The sequence below is a fragment of the Bos javanicus genome, chromosome 9 (assembly GCF_032452875.1).
Source record: "Bos javanicus breed banteng chromosome 9, ARS-OSU_banteng_1.0, whole genome shotgun sequence".
Classification (NCBI taxonomy): Eukaryota; Metazoa; Chordata; class Mammalia; order Artiodactyla; family Bovidae; genus Bos; species Bos javanicus.
In genome coordinates, this window is record NC_083876.1 from 26,047,580 (window position 1) to 26,075,204 (window position 27,625).

A 27,625-nucleotide genomic window follows, 5' to 3' on the forward strand; every position below is an offset into this window, starting at 1 on the left:
ATTACTAGCATCTCTTATTTTAAGCTAAATGTGAATTACACCATTGCTGAGTTTCATAATTGACAGAGCAGGAGACTAATACCTCTTCCTTAAATAAAAGTCAAAATGTTAAGATATCCTCAGGTTGCTGTCAGTTATGCACTGGGGGGCAGAAAACTCGAGAGTATTTGCTCTAAGACGTCGGTGTTGCGTGCCTCTCCTCAGGGTTCCCATAATCCCCTCCGCATAGCTCTTTCCAAACATTGTTCCTTTGTGCTGCAATTAGGGTTTTTGAATCCCTCTCTGTGACTTATCTGAACTTCCTGAGGGTGGGGACCACATCTTGTTCATCATCTCTGTATCCCCAGCGGCTGAAATCAACCAGAGCAAGAGCCCCCTGAGGCCAAAGGGAGGAAACAGAGTCCAGCTGGATTCCCCGACTTCAGGCACAAGGTGCAAAGTCAGGACTTTGCAGCGTGAACTTTCCCCTTCAGAGAAGAGCCGTGGTGACCTTAAAATGAGTGAGGGAAATTTGTCCTTGCGTGCTCTGAAGCAACTCCAGCAAACACCCGCTTTGGGGGAATATGGGCTGCCTTGGTAGTTCAGAAGGTAAAGAATCTGCCTGCAATGCAGGAGACGCAAGAGATGCAGGTTCCGCCGTCCCTGGGTCGGGAAGATCCTCTGGAGAAGGAAATGGCAATCCACACTAGTATTCTTGCCTAGAAAACGCCATAGACAGAGACGCCTGGCAGGCTACAGTCTATGGGGGTCACAAAGAGTAGGACAAGTCTAAGCAACTAAGCATGCATGCACATGTATATATTGAGGAGAACGTTAAGTTCTACTCTCTTAGCAAATTTCATTTATACAATAGTGTTTTCAACTATGGTCATTATATTATACATTAGCTCCTCAAACCTTATTCAACTTATAAGTGATAGTTTGTACTCTTAGAAACCTCTCCCTATTTCACCCATACCCACCACCTCCAGAAACCACTCTTGCATTCTCTGTTTCCAAGAGTCTGACTTTTTTTTTAGATTCCACATATAAGTGATACTATGCAGATTCTATCCTTCTCTGACTCCACTTAGCATAGTGCCCTCAAGGTCCACCCATATTATTGCAAACAACAGGATTTCCTTTTCTCATGGTTGAATAATACTCCATTGTATCTGTGTGTGTATCTTTACATTTTAAGGACTGGGTAACCTTTAACCATTAGAACTGGTGAGCTCTTTGGCCAGCATACTGACAGAGGGCTCTTCCTCTCTTCATGTCCTAGTGATTTGAAAATCAGTGTTAATAATCAAAAGGAGAAAGCATGTCATCCTCTAAAGTGTTCTGACCTAAAGCATTTTTCTACATGCAGGTAGAAAAAAAATTGTAATTCAACAGTCTTTTTACAAGAAGATAAAATATCTTTATAGCCCAAATCTATTTTCTATTATGGAATTTAAAAGAGAGCATTACTTTAACAATTGCATATGCAGCACTTCACCACAGACACAAAAACTTTTTAGACTTCTTCTCTTCCAAAGGTTCCCCAAACACAACACCAAATCACAGATTTACCACTTGAATCTCGAAAAGGAGAACCTATGTTCTACCTTGTATGATGAGGCCAGTAAGAATGAACAACCATGAGAGAGATGGGCTTTTAAAATTAGGTCTTTAATCTTCACTGGCACTTCTGAACCTAATGGTGCCACAACAATTCCTCATAAATAAGATATAATAATCTTTACTGACCACAATAGGCTGGAAGTCTTAGAAGCACAAAATCAAAGAGTAAATAAATCGTATACCAAGCTTCAATTTTCAAGCACTATGCATTTTTTTTAAAAGCTGAATGTTAGAGTTTTACTCCTCTGTATATAGGGTGAATTTATTAAGCTTCCAAAAAGATGGAATAGTTGAAATTCCATTCCATGACCTTCTCCCCTTTGTAGACTACCATTTGGTCTAATACAACTCAGAGGGGTTTATTGTTGGGGCAATTTCACGGGTTAGAAAAGGCCAAACACTCACTAAAATGAAGCACATCAGTTTGAATAGCCCACCATGACATCAGGTTTTCAAATTACTTTTCCTTCTATCTCCAGAAGAGATTTAATTTCTCCTCCAATGGTCTCCCCACCTCTTCACCCCAAGGCCACCCACCTCCCCTGTGCCTCCTTAAAGCCTAGAAACATTATAGAGCTTCAGAGAAGAAAAAAGAAGAGGGTAGGGGGACTTTTTGTGTGTGTTCTTAGAGTCTCTGAAATCAAGGCACCCAAAAAACTATGACAAAAACAACAGCAACAGCAAGCCCTGGGACACAGATGATGTCTTGACCTAATACTGTATGGTTATCTTTCTAAAAGGGAGATAATTTTAATCTGCTGTGTAGTTATTCCTAGTTATCTGGTTTCATTCCAATATGAATCCTACCACAAACTAAAATATGCAAAATCTTTCATTAACATATCAGAGGTTTTCATTTCATTATAAATCAAACTAAATAGGTCATGACTGTTTAATCAGCATGCAAAGTATTGCCTCTGGAATACCTGTAGTGAGTGCCTTGACACCTAAAATTCTTTTCAGTGCTTTGAAATCTAATTCTATCCTAGCTAACCCTAGCCCAGTTCATCACTCCCTCACATCAAAATTTTCACCACATGATGCATAGATATTGTTCTAAAATCGGTGTGATGTACATTAATAGCAGGAATTTAAATATTTAAGGGAGAAAAAAAAAAGGAAAGATGGGTGAATGGAAAAAATAATGAATCTTACACACATACCCATCACTCACAGTTAATCCCAGTTAATATATTGGTTTCCTTTCAGTCTTTTTTCTACATATATATATTTTATAAGTGAGATGGGTTTTCACTGAATATTATGTTAGCTAGCATTTTTCCATGTAATTAATTTTTTTGGAAAAGTAGCATTTTAATGGATGCAAATTATTTAATAAACAATAATTTATTTCACCATTAAAAATATCCAGGGGAAAAATAGATTCTATGATCACATCCTACCCCTTGTCCCAACATAGGACTTTTCCCTTCCCTTCAGTTCAGTTCAGTTCAGTCGCTCAGTCGTGTCCGATTCTTTGCGACCCCATGAATTGCAGCACGCCAGGCCTCCCTGTCCATCACCAATTCCCAGAGTTCACTCACACTCATGTCCATCGAATCGGTGATGCCATCCAGCCATCTCATCCTCTGTCATCCCCTTCTCCTCCTGCCCCCAATCCCTCCCAGCATCAGAGTCTTTTCCAATGAGTCAATTTTTCACATGAGGTGGCCAAAGTACTGGAGTTTCAGCTTTAGCATCATTCCTTCCCTTAGCAGTCAAGAAAAAAGGGTGAGAGAAAATGATCTCCTGAAATTATGTTGCTGATAGACTCAGGCCTCCCTCTTAAAAAAGAGATTTATTCTTCTTTACAAAGGAAAGTTCGCAACATTCCTAAAGGTTAGTGAGACCATAATCATCTGTACTTATTAATTAATCTCTTAGGAAATCTATTCTAGTCCTGTAGCTTTCACTGCATCAGTATGTAGATAACTCTCATGTCCATCTCTAGCCCTGATTTTTCCTCTGAGTCACCCCCTTGAAGCAACTTGTTGGTCTGTTGGGCATCTCAGACTAAGCACAGCTCAAACAGAATTTTTTTCAACATTTTACTTTGCCTTGGCTGCTAAGGTGTGTCCGACTCTTTGCGACCCTATGGACTGTAGCCCAGCAGGCACCTCCGTCCATGGGATTTCCCAGGCAAGAATACTGGAGTGGGTTGCCATTCCCTTCTCCAGGGGATCTTCCTGACCAGGGACTGAACCCAAGTCTCCTGCATTGCAGGTGGTTTCCTGCATTTCCACCAGATTCTTTACTGACTGAGCCACCAGGGAAGCCCTTCTATTGGAGTATAGCTGATTAACAATGTTGTGATAGTTTCAGATGAACAGTGAAGGGATTTAGCCGTATACATGTATCCATTCTCCCCCAAACTCCCCTCCCATCCAGGCTGCCACAAAACAGTGAGCAGAATTCCATGTGCTATACAGCAGATCCTTGTTGGTTATCCATTTAAAATATAGCAGTAGACCTGTCCATCCCAAACTCCCTAGCCATCCCTGCCCCCCATTCTTCCCCCCTTCCCTGGCAACCATGGTTCCTTCTCTAAGTCTGTGAAGCCAAAACAGAATTCTTGGATCTCCCCACCAGACCTGCTTCCTACAACAGCAAACAGCATACAAAGTGCCAGATGCTGTTCTGCACTCACTGAATCCTCACTGTCTATGATAGGTACTAATACGATCTCATTTCATGGAAGCCCCTCTGTGCTTGGGAGAGAAGAATCAGCAAAGAGAAAAACTGTTTCCCACTCATATACTAGGAATGTAATATCTTTAAGTTCCAAAGGGTAATAGTAGGGAAGAAAATGCATAACACAAGGTCAAAAATTTCTTGATGGTGGAATCTGGGGTCAAAGATAGGAAGCCTCTATGGTTTCTCCATCAGGCCCCACCCCTCAACACACAAAAGGAAGAAAAATCACATTATGATTTGGGCACCTTCTTCCCTTTGGTACAAGACCACCTGGCAAGCAAAATATTTTAAATCATTAGAAAAGTACCACAATAGTTCATTATTTTGTGTAATTTTAACAAGTAACCCCATAAAAGCAAGACTGTAGAATATTCAAAGTTATTCTGCTGCTGCTGCTGCTAAGTCACTTCAGTCGTGTCCGACTCTATGCGACCCCATAGACGGCAGCCCACCAGGCTCCCCGTCCCTGGGATGCTCCAGGCAAGAACACTGGAGTGGGTTACCATTTCCTTCTCCAATGCATGAAAGGGAAAAGTGAAAGTGAAGTTGCTCAGTCGTGTCCAACTCTTCGCAACCCCATGGTCTGCAGCCTACCAGGCTCCTCCGTCCATTGGATTTTCCAGGCAAGAGTACTGGAGTGGGGTGCCATTGCCTTCTCCACAAAGTTATTCTATACTTTGCCTAATATCAGACAAGAAGATAATAGCAAAACTGCAGACATTTCTGCTGGTCTACGAAAGAAAAACTTGCTTCTCCAGTGTTTCTCCTGTACTCTCACACTTACCAGCACACTCAGGACACTTTTGATACCAGATGTGTTTGTGTGGAGGAGTTTCTCACATCAAGAGGTTCTGTAACACCGGCTGAGTCTCCTACAATTTAATTCTGACACTACCTGGAGATCACATCAGATCCCACAGGTTAAAGGCTCAGTCCCACAAGAGTGCTCCCTACTCACCCCACTTCAGATGCAAATCGCGAGTCCAGATTATCACCAGTGCTCCTGACCAAAGTGTTAGTCACTCAGTCATGTCTGACTCTTTGTGACCCCATGGACTGTAGCCCACAAGGCTTCTCTGTTCATGGAATTCTCCAGGCAAGAATACTGGACTGGGTTGCCATGCCCTTCTCCAGGGGATCTTCCTGACCAAGGAATTGAATTGCAGGTACTGTCTGCAGCCACCAGGGAAGTCCAAGGGGCTATAAATCAGAGGTTCCTACAACCTCCTCCCCAAGTTCAATTAATTTGCGAGAGTGGCTCATAGAACTTAAGAAAACAGATTACTTGCTAGGTTATACTGATTTATTGTAAAAATTATATGATAAAAGATACAGATGAACAGCCCGATGAAAGAGGCATGTGGGGATGGGAACCCATCCCCATCTTCCCATGGAAATACCTGCTTTCCATGCTTTCTCCTGGGACCCACCTGCCTGGCACTTCCATGGGTTCAGCAACCCCAAAGCTTTCCAAATGCCATATTTCTGAGATTTTTATGGAGTTTCATCATAGGCATGATAGACCATTTCCAGGTCCTTTTCTCTCCATAGAGAATGGGGGCATGGGACTGACAGCTTCTAATCATGCCTTGGTCTTTCTTGTGACCGGCTCTCCTCCAGGAGTCCGCCAAGAGTCATCTTATTAGAACCAAGGATACGGCTGTTACCCTGGAAATCCCAAAGGATTTAGGAACTCTGTGTCAGGAATCAGGGTAAAAGTGCAAACATGAGAACAAAAGATGCTCCTAGTGCTCTTATTACTTAAGAAATTATATGAATTTTGGGACCTTTGTGCCGGGAACTGAGGCAGAGGCCAATATACACATACATATTCTATAGAGTAACAGGGATAAAAAGCACATCCCCAAAATATGAAAGATACAGGTTTTTCTCTTTACGTTAATGGTCAAAAAGTCTACAGTTTTTAAAACTGTCAATCATTTTTAATAGAAATTCAAAATATGTAGTGAGTGCCACGTATTCAAAGGATTTAGAATTTTATGGAAAAACATAAGCCTAAAGTATATATTTAACAAATGTTAAAAAATATGTATATTGAAGAGAAAGAATTTAAAACTGTACAACTCCATAAAAGTAGTCTAAGTGAAAACAGAGTTTTGGTGAACAAAGTTTTATTTCATGGAGCTACTTTGTAGAGCCTGTATCATGCAACATATTAATGACCATTCATATTTCTATATATTTTACTTCTAGAGAAAATATTTTCCCTGGACACCAGTACAAAATAAGCCTTGAAGGAAAAAAAAATATAGAAGAGGCAAGACAGCAGGCTGAGTGATTACTTTTTAAGAAAAAAATATACTTACGCAGTGGTTGTCTGCACATCATGCCAGCCTCTGCTAAAGTTCTGTTTTAATTCATTCATCAGGTTCATGCCGAGTTTTTGTTTTATCTCCACAAGATGCCTTTCTTTTGCTGATAAAACTTGTCGTAAGGTTGTAATTTCGTCTTCCAGCTACAAGCAGGAGGGAAAATGATGGGGGAAAAATGTCAGTCCAGGTGAAACATTCAAGGGCGGAAGCTCTCAGTGATCCAAAGCACCCTGGGCACCCTCTTGTTTACACAGCCCTATGCAAGGCCTTAGCAAACACATCCTGTAGAGAAGTCTAATATTTTCAAATGAAAGTAGATTTTTTAGTTTGAATGGTTCTAAATGTAAACACTACTCCTTGTAAAAAATTCACTCATACAGCAAAATACAAAGACAATAAAAACCATGTGTAATCTACTAGGAAATAGACACTGCTTAGAGTTTCTGGTTTTCAATCGTCCAAAGGTTTTTCTAAAATTATATGTAGGTATAATTTTTGAACAGGAAATTGATTGTGTAGTCTGTATCTAATAACTTCTTTTCAAGTGCCATTAGTCAGCTTAATTTTTTTGCCATCCACACCTAAGCATACATTGTGGTTTTGCCAAGCTGGCATTTTACTCCTTACTTTAAAAAAAAAAAAAAAACGAAGCAGCTAAGTTTCATTTACATTCCAAGTGTCACTCTACTCCTGACCACAAACAGCATCACTAACCCTGTCAATCATCTTGCAAATGTGTTCCTTGGGTCACCAGAGACATAGCTGCTAGAAAAACAACTCAACAATGACATCTACTTTTGCAAAAATAGTGTTGTAAACCTTTGTATTCACAAAAAATCACTTAAAACAGGCAGAAATACTGAATCAACCATCTGAAATATTCTAGTAGAAAAGAACACTATCCTCAAGCTTTTAATATCAGCAAAATGTCCTAGTAGTCTAACATTATCCTTTTTTTTTTTTTTTACAGTTGTGAAACGTTTTTGTATGTTCATGGAAATTTTCCTGAAGTCTTTCTAAAATGAATTCCACCTTCCATGACATGTTATAGTTAGTAGCATCCTATGTTTTCATTTTTTCTTCTTTCTTTGGCCATGCCAAGTGCCATATGGGATCTTAGTTCTCCTACCACAGATCCAACTCATACCCCTTGTGTTGGAAGCACAGAGTCTGGACCACCAGAGAAGTCTCCAAGCTATAGCTTCTTGACAAGCAAGAGTCTTCAGTATGCAGCTATATACTCATTACTCCAAAAGGAGTATATTCAGGGGTGGCCAAGGGGGACTATGTTTTTAGTCTCTCCATTCAATGAGAACACACTATCATTTTAAAATCAGATCCTTCTATCCTTTTGCTCTCATGTTATATTCCATATTTTCATCTTAGTCAACGAGCTCACCTGCATTTAGTCCATTGCCTAAGATTTCTCAAGGTTGTATCTCTAGCTCTCTTACCATAGAAAATACTTGGGCTTCAGATCAGCTTTTTATTCAGCATAGAAAGATTTTTTTTCTTCTTTCTTTTGAATAAATAATATGTTTGAGTGACTGAAATAACTAGGAATCTGGTTTTATAGATATATTAGGTATTACTGCTTTTTCCAATGTGTAACAAGGGTAATGAGAAATTTTTTAACTTGCAGAGAAAAATTAAAGATGTAGAGAAGAAGAGAGAGGTTTAAACATCTTGGTATTCTCATCCTTTTATCTATGGAATCTCAGAAATTTATTCAAAATTATGGGGGACAGTAGGATATTCATTAGTTTTGGGGAGTTGGGAGGAATGGGTAAAGGATTCATAAGATTTCTAATGAAATCCATGGTCCCAAAAAAGTGATAGAAATACTGAAGTGACCAATTCATCAAACATCATCCTAAAGAAATATTAAATCCCACATCTAATCATTTAAAAATTGAAGCATATGTTAAAAGGTATTTGTAGAGAAAAGACTTCTAATGATGAAAATATGAACTCAGTTACTCTATGCAGACTAATGGCAGGTACTATAATGAAAGTCTCACTATTTCAATAAAATGTTACACTCACACTTCTTAATGCTTTCATTTATATATCAGTGATCTAAATACAATATATGCCAAAATAGTTATTAAGAAAATCCCAAAAGGTAAAATTAAAAGATAATTCTTAAATTACATTAACATGCAAGACTGAAAATGGTCAATCTCATCTCTTTCTGCAGAGCACAGAGTCCTGACACAGCAGCAAGTCCTTTAATCACAAATACTTTAAATGATGATCCTGGTGAGATTCAATCCCTTATTGGACTAATGAGAATTTTTGGCCTAGTTACATCAATTTCAGTTTATATAAAAGTCACTCAGAGAGCACATTTAAAATGAATATTCCAGAAGGAGGCCCCTTTTAAGGCCCTGAGATTCTGATGTCTCAAATTTGGTGAGGCCTGTCTATATATATTGGAGAAGGAAATGGCAACCCACTCCAGTATTCATGCCTGGAAAATCCCATGGACCTAGGAGCCTGGTGGGCTACAATCCATGGGGTCACAAAGAGTCGGACACGACTGAGCGACTTCTGTGTGTGTGTGTGTGTCTATATATATTATTTAACAAGCACCCCCAGATACTCTGATGCAGGTAGTATAGAAATTCTACATTGTAACCCATATCAAATTCATTTTGGAATGAGCTGGAGTGCAGGTAAATCATTAATTGAAGTATTTAAGATATCCTTTGCCTGTTAATTTTAAATTAATCATGTCTTCGTTAGAAACTAATAGTCTGGTTCTTTGGTTTCTTGATTCCCCTAGGAGATCTCCTTGTAGGATAAATATTTATGTACAAGATTAGATATTTAAACTTGGTTACTTATATATGAATGAATAGGAATTTAAGTGTTGGCGAGGATGTGGAGAAATTGAAACCCTTGTACATTGCTGGTGGAAATAAAAATGGTTCAGCCACTGTGGAAAATAGTCCAGCAGTTTCTCAAAAAGTTAAAGGTGGAATTATCATATGACCCAGCATTCCTATTTCTACTATATTCCCCAAAGAATTGAGAATAGATACTCAAACAAATACATGTATACACATGTTCATAACAGAACTATTCACAATAGCCAAAAGATGAAAACAATCCAAATATTCATCAAAGGATGAATGGATAAATAAATTGTAGTATATACATAAAATGGAATATTATTTAGTCACAAAAATAGATGAAGTACTGATATAAGCTACAACACACATGAACCTCAAAAACATTTGGCTAAATGAAAGGAATCAGACACAGAATGTCACATATTGTGTGATTCCATTTGTATGAAACACCCAGAATATCTGAATCCAGAGACAGAATGCTGGCTCATGGCTACAGAAAAGAAGGGTAAATGGGAAGCAACTGCTTAGCAGGTAACGGATTCCTTTTTGAGATGATGAAAATGTTCTGGAACTAGACAGAAGTGGTGTTACACAACATTATAAGAGTACTAAATGCCATTGAATGATTCAATTTAAAATAGTTAATTTTATATCAATTTATTACAATAAAAATGCAAAAATACAAATGAACTAATGAGTTAGCTTCAAAATAAAATTTACATTAGAAGACTGAAGACTTACTTTTCTATTTATTCGGCCATATTACATAAAATATGTCACAAATACAGAGAAAGAAATAGCTTTTTAAACCATTAATTATCAGTATGATGTTTAGGAGTAAGAGCCTTTGGTCTCTTGTTCATACTGCTTCAAGTCATGCTTCTTCTCCTGCCCTGGCTAAGAGTAAAGAGGAACTAAAATTAAAATGCAGATACTATCTGGGAGAGTATGACAGGCCATGGGTTAGCAAGACATTTGGTCAAACATTATTCTGGCTGTGTCTTTGAGGGTGATTATGCATGTGATTAACATTTAAACTGACAGACTGAGTAAAGCAGATTGCTCTCCCAAAGTTGGTGGGCCTCACCCAATCGGTTGATGACTTAAATAAAAAGGCTGACCCTCCCTTGAGTAAAAGGGAATTCTATTTGCCTGACTGCTTTTGAGCTGGGACATTGTTTTGTCTTGTTGTTGTTTGGCTTTTTTGTTTTTTCTTGCCTTCAGCTTCAAACTAAAACATCAGCTCTTCCCAGACCTTTAGACTGAGCTGCACTATTGACTCCCCTGGGTGTCCAGCTTGCTGACTGGACACAGAATCACATTAGCTGACTCCTTAGAATAACTCTCTTTGTATATACATCCTATTGGTTCTACTTCTCTGGAGAACCCCGATTAACACAGAGGGGTGCTACAGTAAGACGCTATTGGTTATGAAGGCTTTAATTGTTCACCAGTTCAGTCCAGAAAGAAATAAAGACTTGAAGGAAAAAACTGGGAAAGGAAGGAAAAGCCCAGGACACTTATTTGTCAGCCTGAGACAGGTGGCTTGAGGGCACTGTGTGCTTTCCTTGGGAAACCACACGCCAAGAAGGAACAGCCAAAAGAGGCTTGTCTACTTAGTAACGCTGTCTGGTAATTTTCCTACTCCTATTAATGCCTATTTTTCTTGAGTCATTTTATCGAGGCGACATTGGCAGTACTTGATTATTATATAATCATAAATTTACAGTTATCAGGCCAACACTTCATCCTTTTCAAAAACCAAGCCACATTATAGAATACAGAGCATCAAATGCAGCTTCGCAAAATGAAAGTGGGAGTGGGATGTTAGTAGCACAGAACTAATGAGCAAGTTTATTTAAAAAGAGAGCTAGGAAAAAAAAAGAACCCCACAGAATAGATGTGTAAAGAACTCAGAAAAGATATTAGGAGCAGCTGGTAAGAGGACTAATGAGAACAAATACTTAAAACAAATAGTATTTCTTTATATATGGACAAGATTTGTTTAAAAAAAAAAACAAACCCATATTCTACTTCTGGAATTTACAAATACATACATTTGTTGGTGCTCTGAATCAAGTTCATTAGAAATGTTAACTGCACACCCTCCATGTGTACACAAACCACTGCATCAGGTCAGAAGTGATACTGGTGTTGCGTTGAAGGAACTTTTTTTTCTTTTTTTAGAGCTCAGCTTTTTATTGAATGTGTTACTAAAGAGGCTTAGTGAAAAAAGACCAGAGCCCATGTCATCATCAGACTCTTCAGATTCTGCTGTCTTTGCTTCTACTTTCTTCTCCTCAGCTGGGGCAGCAGTGGTGACCGGGGCAGGTCCGCCAGCCCCAGAGGAGGTTCCCGATGTTGACACCAGCCAAAGCCTTTGCAAACAAGCCCTGCCAGAAAGGCTCAACATTTACACCAGCTGCTTTTTTTTTTTTCTTTTTAATTAATTAATTTATTTTAATTGGAGGCTAATTACTTTACAATATTGTAGTGGTTTTTGCCATATACTGACATGAATCAGTGAACACATGTACACCAGCTGCATTAATGAAGGCATTGATCTTATCCTCCAGACTGTCACCTCATTGTCGTGCGGAATGAGGGCCGAGTGGGTGCAGGCGAGCTCCAAGATGGAGGCCAGGGTGCAGGCGAGTTAGCTAGGAGGGGGCTGCCAGGCACAGTGCTAGTTGCCGGATGAAGTGAGAGCCTCACCCCAAAATGGCCTTAGCTTCCTCAGAAGGACCAAGCACCTTAGTAGCAGCAGAGGAAAGCTGAAGGAACTTTTAAAAAAACGCATATTGCATGACCACAATAACAAACTCAGGACTGAACAGATTCCTCTTTTAAAATGCAGACTTCCATCTAAGATGTAGTAGCCTCTTGGACAGTATTTGCTTACGTCTCTCTTCTCAAGGACAGGTCTTCCTGCAGCCAGCACTTGGTAAAAGAACAATATGCTGGTTGTGTGAGTGAATGCAGTTACAGATTCACCCTGAAGTCTAAAGGTATCCTCCTGGAATATGGGCTACAAAACAGCGTAAGGTAAAAGCAGACCAGGGTGTGGGGGAAATGGAGCAGGGTGGATCCAGCACAGCTGACAGACACTAGGAGAATTCAAGGGAGGGCAGTGTACAGAAGGGGAGACTGGGTGCCCGGCATACCCTGCGACTCCTTTAAGCAAAGCAATCAGACATAAGACGTCCTTCTACACAAAGCTCTTGCCTTGGATCATGGCCACAACTGATTGCCTGACTCGAAAGCAATCTAACAGGCTGATCTGTGAGGTGTCCACCCACGTGGCTAACAGACCCAGTGGGATCGTCCCTCAAACAGAGAGGAGCTGCTTGTGGGCAGGGGTCCTGGAAAAATATCTCTGGAGAACTGAGGTAGATAAGCTGAGCTGTTTACAAGACATCTCAGTTCTTCATAGGGCCAGCGGTGAGACCGCTGAGATGTCCTTGATACAATTAAACCCTAGCATCTGAGGTCATCTGAATGCATGTGTGGTCTGAAAGAACCTAATTTGTGTGTGTGTGTGAAGGGCAGACACTATATAAGGGCAGAAAAAGCGGGTTTAAGAAAAGAGTGAGCATAAAGCATTGGTGGCCTGAGGTGGAGGGAGAAGAAATGGGAATGTGAAAAGGAAAAATAGCAGATTACTTTCTTTGCTTTTTGCTGCACAGGAGCAAAGAGCTGTGCCCAGTGCCCCCAGAAGTCACACTGCTGCCCTTAGCGAGATGCAGTGCTTCTTCACTCCTGAGGAATCCAGAAATGAGAGACAGGAGGCATGGAGGCTAATGCATCGTAAGGGATGAAAACATCAATCCTGATAACATGAACAAGTAACAGGGAGTCTGATGTTACTTTCAGAAGTCAGGCTCGAAAAGTCTTAGGAGTGAGACACACTGGAGGATCGTTAATGTGGCCAAATGAGACAAAAATGTGTGAAAACCTTGGGTTTTTATATTCATGGGGGCAACCACTGAGAACCAAGGCTTACTGTTTCTCGATTATCAAAGTAATACATGATCATTGTTGAAAGTTTAGAAAATATAGAATGCAGGTGCACAAAACATAGATGTATGTATGTGTGTATCCATCCGTCTGTCCATCTACCTATCTGTCTATCAGTAACTGCCAAAAGAAAAATCAAGTCATTTTATAAAACTTGGTCTGTTACAGAGATTGTGTACGAACTTAAACTTGGACGGTAGCAGTGTAGGAGTTAAATTTTGGCTTAGAATCAGTTAGCTAACACTAGTCTGTAGAATATAACTTTTGGACACCAAAACTGACACAAACAAGTCATGATCCAGGATTCCAGGCCTTAAGAAAATGTGGAGCTAGGACGTTCTCTGTCAAGGCTGACTGGTCCATGAACCCTGGCAGGTGTGGCCAATGTGAAGTCAACAAGGTGGTTCTGGATCAGTGGCCACAGACAGACCCAGCTAAAGAACTAGGCCATTTGATCCGAGGCACTGTCCTTACTAAAATAATCTCTGCTGCACTAGAAGAACAAGCTGCTCTTTTATTTGAGCATGAAGTTATTTTAGGGTGTGTCTTGTGAAAGCACCTGAAATGTCTTCAGTATTATTAAGAGCTATCATGAACACTCAGCATCAGAACCTTAGAGCTTGGAGAGTCTGGGATGAATGAAGTGGGGTGAGGGTAAGGTGAAGCTTAACTTAAAGCAGTAGAAGAGGCCAAAGCAGGAAGGTGGAGCCCTGCTTCCCACCGGACCAGGGGCTTCCTGTCCTCTGAGCCAGGGATTCAAAATGGGGAGGAACACTGGCCCCTTCCCTCTTGCCCTATTGCTGCTTCTGCTTAAGAAGCTCCCCTTCTCCTGCCCTTTCCTCCTACAATGTAAACGCTCCTTAGCAAAGTGTTGAGGGGCTAGTGGGTGATACAGACAAATGGCTTGAACTAAGAGTTGTCTTCAGGACAAGCCAGGCAGCCTCCCCGAATCTAGGACCAGATGCTCAGAGCAACTACACAAGATCTAAGCCTAACTACACAAGATCAAAGCCTAAAGTCATCACAGTTCCCTCTCCACCCCCAGATTTCTATTCTTCTGAAAAACAGCACATCAATTTAATAAGTTCAGTTGCTTCCATGACTGACTTGTCATTATAAAAATAAATCATTTCCAAGTAGTTGTTGAGCTAGGCTGCTGACCAAAAACAACAACTGCTCTTAAAAGGTAGCTGGCATCTAAACTGAGGTCTTGAAGGAATTCCATCAGGTTTAAGCATTGTGATACTAAATATGAGGTGCATGTTTACAACTCTTTATTGTTGCTTGAGCATCATGACCATTTGTTTTCCTATGGTCACCATTGGGCAATGGACCATTAGCATCACAAAATACCATAGAAAATGAATTATCTTACAATTCAATACCTATTCAATCTTATTAAATGAAAGACAACATTACTGTAATATGGACCTTTTATTGGTCCATATAAATGTTCCAATATATTGGTCCATATAAATGGACCTCCATTTCATAAAACCTTACAGAAAAACTCAAACAAACTTTTTGGCCAACCCAACATCAGACTAACAATAATTCTGAGAATCCAGAGATAGGCATAGCAACAAGAAGATCACTAAGCATACCTGAACTAGTTCTGCCTTTAACTCTTCTTTTTCTTCCTCGGAGAGCATGCTAGGGGAGTCAGCACTGGCTATTGCGTCTTCATCTCTTCCTTGCAGTGGTTCGGTCTCCAACAAACCTTTAGGCAAGATTGGTAAAATATACTGTCATTTAAAGAATGAATTTAGCCAAATTCTAGTTCCACAGTCTGAAAGACTAGATACTCTGATCGACCCTCTCTCTGAAAAACAACTAAAAATTCCAGAAGAAAATCATTCTAAATGTGTAATGAGCTGCAAAGAAAGTGAAGAATACTAAGAATCGCCCAAAGTTAAGTGAAAGTGGGAAGCTATAAACGAGTTTTCATTAGTTCTACATTTGCCACCGAGATGAATCCCAGCCTCGGTTTCCACTGTCCCATGGGATGCAGATGACTGGGGACAAAGCCCAGGACTATTGAGGGAGAGGATTTTATGAAGAGACCCCTCCATAAATCTACGTCCCCACAGGGCTACACCCTAAGAGTAAGGTGAACTAGAAATAAATACCCTTCATCCCCACAGGGATCTACAAGGCAAATCACCTGCCTTGACCCTCAGCACAGAATGGACAGACCAATAGAGCCTCTCCCAAGAATTCATGACATCCTCAGGTGATCCAAAAGAACATTGAGATCAGTTCAGTTCAGTTCAGTCCTTAGTCATGTCCGACGCTTTGCGACTCCGTGGACTGCAGCATGCCAGGCTTCCCTGTCCATCACCAACTCCTGGAGCTTGCTCAAACTCATGTCCATCGAGCTGGAGATGCCATCCAACCATTTCACCTTCTGTCATCACCTTCTCCTCCTGCCTTCAATCTTTCCCAGCATCAGGGTCTTTTCCAATGAGGCAGTTCTTCCCATCAGGTGGCCAAAGTATTGGAGTTTCAGCTTCAGCATCAGTCCTTCCAATGGATACTTATGACTGATTTCCTTTAGGATGGACTGGTTGGATCTCCTTGTAGTCCAAGGGTCTCTCAAGAGTCTTTTCCAACACCACAGTTCAAAAGCATCAATTCTTCGGCACTCAGCTTTCTTTATAGTCCAACTCTCACATCCATACATGACCACTGGAAAAACCATTGACTAGATGGACCTTTGTTGGCAAAATAATGTCTCTGCTTTTTAATATGCTGTCTAGGTTGGTCATAGTTTTTCTTCCAAGGAGCAAGCATCTTTTAATTTCATGGCTGCAATCACCATCTGCAGTGATTTTGGAATCCAAAAAACAATGTCTCTCACTATTTCCACTGTTTCCCCATCTATTTGCCATGAAGTGATGGGACCAGATGCCATGATCTTAGTTTTCTGAATGTTGAGTTTTAAGCCAACTTTTCACTCTCCTCTTTCAATTTCATTAAGAGGCTCTTTAGTTATTCTTCACTTTCTGCCATAAGGGTGGTGTCATCTGCACATCTGAGGTTATTGATATTTCTCCCAGCAACCTTGATTTCAGCTTGTGCTTCATCCAGCCTGGCATTTTGCATGATGCACTCTGCATATAAGTTAAATAAGTAGAGTGACAATATACAGCCTTGACGTACTCCTTTCCCGATTTGGAACCAGTCTGTTGTTCCATGTCTGGTTCTAACTGTTGCTTCTTGACCTGCATACAGATTTCTGAGGAGCAGAAATCTGGTCTGGTATTCCCATTTCTTGAATAATTTTGCACAGTTTGTTGTGATCCACACAGTCAAAGGCCTTGGCATAGTCAATAAAGTAGAAGTAGATGTTTTTCTGGAACTCTCTTGCTTTTTCGATGATCCAGCAGATGTTGGCAATTTGATCTCTGGTTCCTCTGCCTTGTCTAAAACCAGCTTGAACGTCTAGAAGTTCATGGTTCACATACTGTTGAAGCCTGGCTTGGAGAATTTTGAGCATTACTTTGCTAGCGTGTGAGATGAGTGCAATTGTGTGGTTGTTTGAACACTCTTTGGCATTGCCTTTCTTTGAGACTGGAATGAAAACTGACCTTTTCCAGTCCTGTGGCCACTGCTGAGTTTTCTAAATTGCTGGCATATTGAGTGCAGCACTTTCACAGCATCATCTTTAGGATTTGAAATAGCTCAACTAGAATTCCATCACCTCCACTGGAAGCATCACTACAAACAAACCTTCAGATTAGAGGTATTAAATAAAACTATTTTTGACTTTGGTAATGGAAATATACAGATATGAAGCCTAGAACAGCTGCAGCAGTGAGGAAACATCATGACCACACAGACTCTTGGTAAGGGGCGTGGGAAGTGCCTGGGTTCTTGGTGACACCATTGTGCCACAGATTGTCGAGGGACTTCTGACTTGTCATGTGAGCAAAATGCTTTATTAGCAAAAAAATAAAGAGGTTCCCTATGGAGTTTGTCAGCATCTGGTCAATGCAAATGCATTGTTCTCTAGGGGCATAGGACACAGGCACACACATATAGGGAAGCTTTATTTATGACATGAATTATGACAGCACTGGCATTTATACTTCTCCACATAAAGGGAGGTCATACAATACATTCTACTGGAATAACTTGTTACCCATATTAAAAAAAAAAATGGGACACCTTCACACCATTCACCAATATTAAATTATAAATATTTTACAAGACAACATGGGACTTCATATTTATGGACTTCTAGGTAAGAAAGGCAGAGAAGGTAATGGCACCCCACTCCAGTACTCTTGCCTGGAAAATCCCATGGACAGAGGAGCCTGGTGGGCTGCAGTCCATGGGGTCTCGAAGAGTCGAACACGACTGAGCAGCTTCACTTCCACTTTTCACTTTCATGCATTGGAGAAGGAAATGGCAACCCACTCCAGTGTTCTTGCCTTAAGAATCCCAGGGACGGGGAGCCTGGTGGGCTGCTGTCTATGGGGTCACACAGAGTCGGACATGACTGAAGTGACTTAGCAGCAGCAGCAGTAGGTAAGAAAGTATTTCTTAAGATACACAAAAAAGGGAAAATCTTGAAAGAAAGGAGGGATAAGATGAAGAATGAGGTATCACCTCACACTTGTCAGAATGGCTATTGTCAAAAAGACCACAAATAACAAATGATGGTGAGGAGAAAAGGGAATCTTTGTGCACTGTTAGTGGGAATGTAAATTGGTGCAGCCATTATGGAAAGCCAGTATGGAGGTTCTTCAAAAAGCCAAAAATAGGATTTACTGTATGATCCATCAATTTCACTTATGCATGTTTACCCAAAGAAAACAAAAGCACTGATTTGAAAAGATATATGTACCCCAATATTCATAGCATAATTATTTATAATAACCAAGATATGGATGCAGTCTAAGGGTCCCTCAACAAATGAAAGAATAAAGAAGACATTGCAACAGGTGGATGGACCCAGAGGGTATTATGCTTAGTGAAATAAGTCAGACAGAGAAAGACAAATGCTGTTTGTTATCATTTCGATGTAGAATCTAAAAAAATAAAACAAACAAATAAAACAGAAACAGCCTCACAGACATAAAGAACAAACTGTTGGTTACCAATGGGAAGAAGGATCGGCAAGGGAAAACATAGGGGTAGAGGATTAAGAGAGACAAACTACTATCTGAAATAAATAAGATACAAGGATATATTGTAAAGCACAGCCAATATTTTTATAATAACTTTAAATGGAGTATTTGTTGTTCAGTCACTCAGTCATGTCCGACTCTGCGTGACCCCATGGACTGCAGCACGCCAGGCTTCCCTGTCCTTTGTCTCCCAGAGTGTGCCCAAACTCATGTCCATTGAGTCGGTGATGCCATCCAACCATCTCATCCTCTGTTGTCTCCTTCTCCTGCTGCTCTCAGTCTTTCCCAGCATCAGGGTCTCTTCCAATGAGTTGGCTCAGTATATCAAAACACTGAATCAGCTTTTCACCACCAAAGACTACAGCTTTTGTCAGGCAGTTTTCTTCTACAGCTCAGCTCTCGTCTAGTTCCTAGAACCCTGACCTCTCCTCCAGCTTAGGGACTGTATTGATTTCCTGCTGCTGTCATTCTGAAGAACTACAACATCCCCTGTTCATTTCCCTTAATCCTTCCTATCTTTCTAATAGTTCCTTCATTAAACCCTTTTAAATCAGGCACCTTCTTTGAGCATGCCATCCATCAAGTTCTTTCCTGGTCCCTGACTGATACAGGAAGACTGCCCCCACTCTCCTTTTATTTTGGGGTGAGATGTCTAGAAAAAATATATGTTTCAGATCGTCCCATACCAACCTGGAACGCAGCCACATCTCTGTAAACTGGTCAGGTGCTGGGTGGTGGGGCAGATTGACCCCTGGTGTTTAGTTTCCTAATTCAATCTTCTGCAGTCAGGTAACCACGCATGGGATCCAGAATATCTGTCGTACTTAGGGAGAAACTTGCCACCTTGGCCAGGGGTGGGGGGTCCTGCAGCCAGAGTGGAGGGTCCTGGCTCTGGCCAGAGGTCTGGATGGAGAAGGTAGAGAGATCTACACCAGTGAGTGCCAAAGTGAGGCTGAATCAGCCTGGAAGGGCTATTGGGCCCAAACTCAGGTGAGGAAGACAAGATCACAAGCAATATCTGCAGGAAACTGCAGCAGCAGAAGACTTCATGGTCCCAGCTGCCCAAAGAGTCAGTGCAGAATACAAGGCACTACATGGGCTTCCTGCTTCCATATACTAGCCACCCCCATAGCTGGGACAAGGGAAAGGGCAGCTATAAAAGGAGAATTCTGAGCTCAAGGGTACTTTTACTGAGAAATTGAGTATTACTTAAAGGGGCTTTAAAAATGATTGTACTGGAATGGACTAAACCACTTCTTCTTCCACACTATCCAAAGCCCAAGGGTGGTAGGGATACAGGTATAGATCAGGGATAGGTTTAAAAAACAAAATGGAGCACATGTATGTACACCAAGATGTAGTGTGAATAAATCTTGTGTTCCTGCTGTGGAGTACTCTGCACACAAAGATGACCGTTTTACTTTCATTTGATTGTTGTTCAGTCACTCAGTCATGTCCAGCTCTTTGCGACCCTATGGACTACAGCACGCCAGGCTTCCCTGTTCTTCACCAACTCCCAGAGTTTGCTCAAACTCATGTCCATTGAGTCGGTGATGCCACCCAATCATCTAGTCCTCTGTTGTCCCCTTCTCCTCCTGTCTTCAATCCTTCCCAGCATCAGGGTCTTTTCCAATGAGTCCGCTCTTCACATCAGATGACAAAGGTATTGGAGCTTCGGCATCAGTCCTTCTAATGAATATTTGGGATTGATTTCCTTTCATTTAGTACATGCAACAAAATATACAGATTCGTTTTAATAAAAGTAACAAATATCTACAGGTCTGACTCTACTGCAGGATTCATGCTTCTGCCTTGGCGAGGTGACATCCTGGGGAAGCAGGTAGGTCTCTAAATACCTGTCCAATGCTAGCATCTTCCTGCTTTCACTGTATCTACCACTGGCCGGTAATGACTCAGATGGGTCAGTCCCACATATGGGGCTGAATGACAACAAACTGAACCAGATCCAACTGAGAAGTCATTGTGGGCTGGTCTCAGCCATTGCTAATGGGGTCTCTCACTCACAGGACCTGGGTTGGGAGTCTGGCTCAGTCACAAGTCACTGGGCTCTAATTTAGGCTAGTCTGACTCCTAACCCTTCTATATCTCAGAGCCATTTAAAGAATAGTAAACAAAATGTTGGTAAACACAAATCAAGAGTGAGCTCTGGATTAAAATATCTCCCCTCTAGTCTTGAAATGAAATCAGCCACTGGCATCAGCACACTTTTAATGCATCTTTGTCAAATGCTCCAATGAATTGCTGTTGTTGTTCAGTCACTAAGCCATGTCCGACTCTTTGCGACCCCATGAACTGTAGCACGCCAGGCTTCTCTGTCCATCACTATCTCCCTGAGTTTCCTCGAACTCATGTCCATTGAGTTGGTGATGCCATCCAAACATCTCATCCTCTGCCTTCCCCTTCTCCTTTGCCCTTAATTTTTCCCAGCATCAGGGTCTTTTCCAATGAGTCAGCTCTTTGCATCAGGTGGCCAAAGTATTGGAGCTTCAACTTCAGCATCAGTCCTTCTAATGAATATTCAGGGTTGATTTCCTTTAGGATGGACTGGTTGGATCTCTTTGTTGTCCAAGGAACTCTCAAGAGTCAGTGGATTAGGTTGTGGCTTCATGTATATGAAACAGTATAGACAGCTATGAGTTAAAATGACTATGAACTGTGATTTCAGTTGAGTGATCATATCCTGAATTGCTGGCAAATACAGAAAAGTTACAGAATTTCTCTTAAAAAGCAAAATAGTCTTGCTGGTATGTGTGTGTTTGCACCAATATTCAGAAATAAACAAATTTAGCCTAACAAAGAAGAATAGTGTATATTTTCAAAAAGAACACACAGCTATCCTAAGGACTTAAAAAAAGAATTCAATAAAATAGCTCAAATGAAAATTAACCATGTTTTAAATAATAAATTTAAGACTGCAATATTTATTACTTAATCACATTTTCTTTAGGATGTTTGGTAAAAATAGCTTTAGGCATTCTTTTAACATAAAACTTCAAAGTATCTCCACTTATTCCCTAAGGGAAAAACAACTGAGCTAATATCAATCCTGTTGGATTTATGATTATCTTTAAGTGAACAAAGCCCCTAATACATATTAATTTGAGAAGGGCAGAAATTAAAGCTATAAAACAAATTTATTCATTGGAATCCTTTCCACAGGATTCACTAAATCTTCCACAAAGAAGCCAAAATATTGTTTCTTAGGCACCACCTTGTAGTCTCGGGAGAGGCCTCAAATGTTAACAGCAGTACAGTGAGGCCTCTGCACTGCCACGTCCTAAAACTGAGGCCTGAGCCCTGAGGCAGGACAGAACTGGGTGGGGGTAACCTATCTCCAGCCTTTGAGAGCAGGGGTGAGACATAAACCCCGACTGTCGCCTATGACAGTCTGTAGCTGTAACATATGCAGCCTCACCACCATCCAACACTGGAAAAAGTCCAGGGTGGGCTTTCATCTCCCAAACCCTCTTGTATAGGAGTTGCTTAATGAATGCTTATTGAACCAATACCCTAGAATAGAAAACCAAGCTATCAACTCTTCTTTTTGTTCACTGAAGTATCAGTTCAGTTCAGTTCAGTCGCTCAGTCGTGTCTGACTCTTTGCAACCCCATGAATTGCAGCACGCCAGGCCTCCCTGTCCATCACCAACTCCCGGAGTTCACTCAGACTCACGTCCATCGAGTCAGTGATGCCATCCAGCCATCTCATCCTCTGTCGTCCCCTTCTCCTCCTGCCCCCAATCCCTCCCAGCATCAGAGTCTTTTCCAATGAATCAATTCTTTGCATGAGGTGGCCAAAGTACTGGAGTTTCAGCTTTAGCATCATTCCTTCCAAAGAAATCCCAGGGCTGATCTCCTTCACAATGGACTGGTTTGATCTCCTTGCAGTGCAAGGGACCCTCAAGAGTCTTCTCCAACACCACAGTTCAAAGGCATCAATTCTTTGGTGCTCAGCCTTCTTCACAGTCCAACTCTCACATCCATACATGACCACAGGAAAAACCATAGCCTTGATGTGACGAACCTTTGTTGGCAAAGTAATGTCTCTCCTTTTGAATATGCTATCTAGGTTGGTCATAACTTTCCTTCCAAGGAGCAAGCGTCTTTTAATTTCATGGCTGCAGTCACCATCTGCAGTGATTTTGGAGCCCAGAAAAATAAAGTCTGACACTGTTTCCACTGTTTCCCCATCTATTTCCCATGAAGTGATGGGACCGGATGCCATATATATATATATATGTATAGATTTTTCATATTCTTTTCCATTAAGGTTTCTTATGGGATACTGACTACAGCTCCCTGTGCTATATAGTAGGACCTTGTTGTCTGTCTATTTTATATATAGTAGTTTGTATCTGCTAGTCCCAAACTCCTGTTTTATCCTTCCCCACCCACTTTCCCCTTTGATAACCATAAGCTTGTTTTCTACATCCTATCAAGTCTTCTCGATGCCCTTTGCATATCTCTTCATTATCCGTCATATTTGTCTATCCTTTTGAAGTTTCACCGCTACAACCCAATATTGCTTGCTGTGCCTACTGCTTACTGTGATTTAGGCTTTTATCACTACACACTCAAAAGTATTTAAATCTCAGCTAAATTTTATCTACTTGCTTTCAGTGGCTTTCTCCACGACTCAACCTACACAACACTCAAATTAATATTTTGAACACAATACTCTCATCATGTCAAAACTAGTTTAAAAAACAGTAAGTGGATGAGATTTGTTTCTAAACTAAATTTGAAAATTCTAATACTAGCATTCAAAACCATCGACAGCAGTCTACAAGTGATGATTCCAACTAGCTTACCTAAGATTTTCCCACCAATGCTTCAAAACCCAACAGGCTGTCACATGCTATGTCCCTCAGTCATATTCTAGTCATTCCTGTTTTCATACCACCCCATCTTTCTCCAAATTCTCTCTCCCCTTCCTCTTCAGTTTCTCTTCTGAGAATCCTACCAAGTTGCCAACAACACTAGGAAAATAAGCTAATGTGTTGTGTGCCTTAAATTAATCTAAAATGTTGCCTTTTTGCTTTCTCTACATTTTATGATATATACTGCTCTACATATTGCTACTAAATAGCATATATAGAGTATAAGCTATAGTATAATTTGCATTATAAATTGCAGTAAAACACACAATACTATATATTACTATAGTTATAGTTAAACAAGTTTATGAAGAAAACTTTTCAGACACTGTCTTGCAAAAGTTTAGTGTCCTTCTTAAAATATGAAGAACACATGAATCATCACTATTAATAGCATTGTTTTCTAAAGCTTTGGTGTCATTTAATAATGTAACTAAAACAAGTCATCTCTGTAATGCTTAGCCTGAGAGTTACTAATCAGCTAACTAAAGGAAGACTTTATGCTTTTTACTAAGTATTTTATCTAAAGATGCTTCTGAGGTTGTAGAAGACTAAATTAAATTCTTATACTCCATCTTTCTGCTTTTTAAAAAAATATGCTATTTAGGTGATAACCCACACAGTTAGATGCTAGTTAAAATGTATTCATCTCTAAAGAAAAATTTATGACTGATCAAAATTTAACTTTGGCTAGAGATGGAAGTGACATACTACTACAGATACAGATCAACGTAAGTATGGAAACATTTCCTTCCATTTCTCACTCATGCATATGTACAAGGTGGCTGTCTTCTGATTGTGTAAGAAAACATACCTTTGCATTGGGTATTGATGAGGTCACCAAAATTCAACAGAATTAAAGTTAGCAGAAAGTATATGGCATCCAGCGGCTTCCCTGGTGGCTCAGAGGTTAAAGCGTCTGCCTCCAATGTGGGAGACCCAGGTTCGACCTGTGGGTTGGGAAGATCCCCTGGAGAAGGACATGGCAGCCCACTCCAGTACTCTTGCCTGGAGAATCCCATGGACAGAGGAGCCTGGTAGGCTACAGTCCACGGGGTCGCAAAGAGTCGGACATGACTGAGCGACTTCACTTCACTTCACTTCAGTGCTTACACAAGCATTTCCCAGCCCCGAAGGGCAGCCTATCTTCAAGGAGCTCAGATCAATCCAAGATGCACTTAAACCTAAATGATCATTTCTGTGACTAAAGTCTGACCAGGGCTCTTACTCAGCTCCCAGGATAAGAATCCCAGATGGCATGAACTGGCCCCATTTACCCCAGGCTCCTCTGGGCTCCCAGCCAACCCACATCTTCAGGGTGCTCCTGAAGGCTCTGAAAACTGCGGGCACTTGAGGACAGACAGGCCTTGTTCACCCTATGGCTACAGTGCCACTGCCCAGGCCCATGTGAGTGGCTTGCTTTGTGGCATCATTTTACTGAGCTAACTATAGGAAATGTCATTGCATTAAGTACAGTGTGAAAGACTAGCTGGCCATTATTATTGTGAAAGACTAGCTGGCCATTCAGGCTGGGATCACCTGCTTGGCTGCATATTTGAGTGATATCAGATTCCAAACTGTCATCTGAGGTTTTTCTTAGGTCCAGATATTTTATGTCACTATTTCACACTGTGGTAATCCCCCTCTTAGATGATAGCTTTTACTAACAGATTTTCTGGGAGATTGTCAAGTACATCAAATTTCTAATGGGAAAGTCTGTGCTCTTCACTTTCTCAAAACAATATCTATTTGAGAAACCAAATGAACAGCAAAGGATTATTTGGTAAGCACTGGGATGGACACAGAGAGTTCGATGACATCAAGATGTTTAGCACTTATACCGTATTTTAACTGTGTGATTCATTGTCTTTCTCCTCCATTAGATTCTGAGGTACTTTATTCACTCAATATTTGGCACTCCATAAATATCTGTGGAATAATTTAATTAGCTATCATGACCTTACATATGTGCTATTCAAATGCCTATACATTAAATCCAATGTTCAGTCAGGAGAACACCTATCTTTCTGTGGTGTTGACAATAAGATGAAAAAGACTTACAACCAGCGTGATGGCCGTTGACAAAAGTGGTAAGTAACATGGCAGAGAAGTAACAATCAACACACATCAATATATCAGCTGCCCTGGTACCAGCACTCCATTTCTGTTACTGCATTTAGTCCCCTCAAAAACTAAGTTAAACCTGAGGCTAGCTTTCATTCTATCAATGTTCTGCCTGAGTTTATACCTCTATAATTGCAGATAAAACAATTCTGAGTTTCTACTTCCTTGAAAAAGATACAAGTAAAATGAGAAAGATTAAGATGAATTAGGATCCTTAAGACATGATGGGTGACCCAGGAAAGTTAACTCCATTTGGTAACAGAACACACCCACAGAAGGATCTTACCCAACACCCCCACAAACTGAAAACAGACATATACTCAGGACTTTGGCCACCTGATGAGAAGAGCCAAATCACTGAAAAAGACCGTGATGCTGGGAAAGATTGAAGGCAGGAGGAGAAGGGGATGACAGAGCATTACATGGCGGAAGGCATCATCAACTCAATGGACATGAGTCTGAGCAAACTCCAGGAGATAGTGATGGACAGGGAAACCTGATGTGCTGCAGTCCATGGGGCTGCAAAGAGTCGGACATGACTGAGCGACTGAACAACAGCAACATTTGTGGTAGAAAGGTTCTCTTCCTGTCACCCGGGACATAGTTGTATTATACTTTCCAACATCAGTGGTAATTTATGTTCTTTAGAATATATCGATAAAAGATAACTGTAGAAAAAGAGTTTAAAAAAAATGTTTAAAAGTGGGTCAAGGGAACAGGCATAAGACGTTAGTCAGGTTTTCTGAAATGAAAGCCAGCAACAGAGAAGCTTAAGTTCCTTACAGTTGATGTGGTAGATGCGTTCTGCCAGGGGCTGTTTCTGAATGTCACTCCCGTGGGACCACCATGCATCACAATGCATCTGAGCCATGCAGACCTGAGCTTTTATGCCTCACCTGCAGTCACATGGCCCTATTCACACCAATGGCTTCTGTTGCTTACAAGCATTTCAAGTGAACACACTCCAAACCACGGAGAAAAACATTAAGTCAATTTTCAATGAAAAGACATAAAATATTTATTGTGAATCATCTTGGCTCTCCAATGGCCTGTGTTTCAAGTATAAGATTAAGGCACTTAGAATACGTTTCCCATTTCAAACCATCATTTGCTGGTCTTGAAAGGCACAATTCAACACACACAAAATAGATGCGTGGTGGATAAATCTGCAACTCAGACCAAAGCAACCCCAAAACACAGTCATAAAAACACAGCAGCCACAAATTTGTGACTAAAAAAACAAATAGTTGTGGAAAAACAAAAATAGCTAATCTTCCTGTGGGACAGACTCTAGGAACTTCCTTCTCTGAATAAACTCCTACACTGATGCAGAAAAATAAAACTATTGCAGGAGTGTGTATAGACAAACCCCAAATAGGTAGACCATCTAAACCTTTAAACCATCCTTTTCTTTTGCATCCCCATCCTCATTTCACAACCCCCAGCCCCATACATACATATTCAAGTTTGCCTCTCTTGGAATTTGGAAAAAAGAAATCAAAATTGACAAAAGATAAATCCTCCAAATTTAACACCCAGCCTCAGATTTTTGCCTTGAACAAGAAGGGAGATGTTCTCTTTTCTATTACATGAAAATCCCAGGGTAATAAACTATCCTGGATCCAAACTCATCAACAAAAATTAACACTCATTTTTTAAAAAAGAAATCCCTCCTCTTGGTCTCCCTTCCTCTCCCCTCTTTCTTCTTAAACCATCAGCTACAGGTACCACAGTCTGACTCCAAGGCCTCATCATTTAAAAAGCATTGGTCAGAGGTATAGGCAGTCTTCCCTTTACGTTAAACAATCAGTTCAATAGCATTCACATTTATCCAGTTTCATTTATTAAAACTTTAGCATTTCAAATAGCTGCCATTGACAATGTCCAGGAGAAAAATCTCTGTTCTCCTGAAATCTGAGAAGGAAAATAAATGTTAAAGGAGCTAGAAAGAGGTGTTTCTG

At 40.6% G+C, this 27,625-nt stretch overlaps 1 protein-coding gene across 6 annotated transcripts in view; it reads right to left on the reverse strand.

Moving 5' to 3' along the window:
- Positions 1-27,625, reverse strand: part of TPD52L1 (TPD52 like 1) — a 92,333-nt gene that overhangs the window by 16,783 nt on the left and 47,925 nt on the right. For 5 of the 6 annotated variants that reach the window (XM_061427376.1, XM_061427375.1, XM_061427374.1 and 2 more), the window contains exons 2-3: positions 15,112-15,227; positions 6,627-6,775 (exon numbers count right to left, since the gene is read on the reverse strand). In XM_061427376.1, coding sequence (XP_061283360.1) covers positions 6,627-6,775; positions 15,112-15,227 — 265 coding nt within the window. Of the gene's footprint in view, positions 1-6,626; positions 6,776-15,111; positions 15,228-17,097; positions 17,191-27,625 lie in introns of those variants that run through there. The other variant, XM_061427377.1, reaches the window with a different exon arrangement.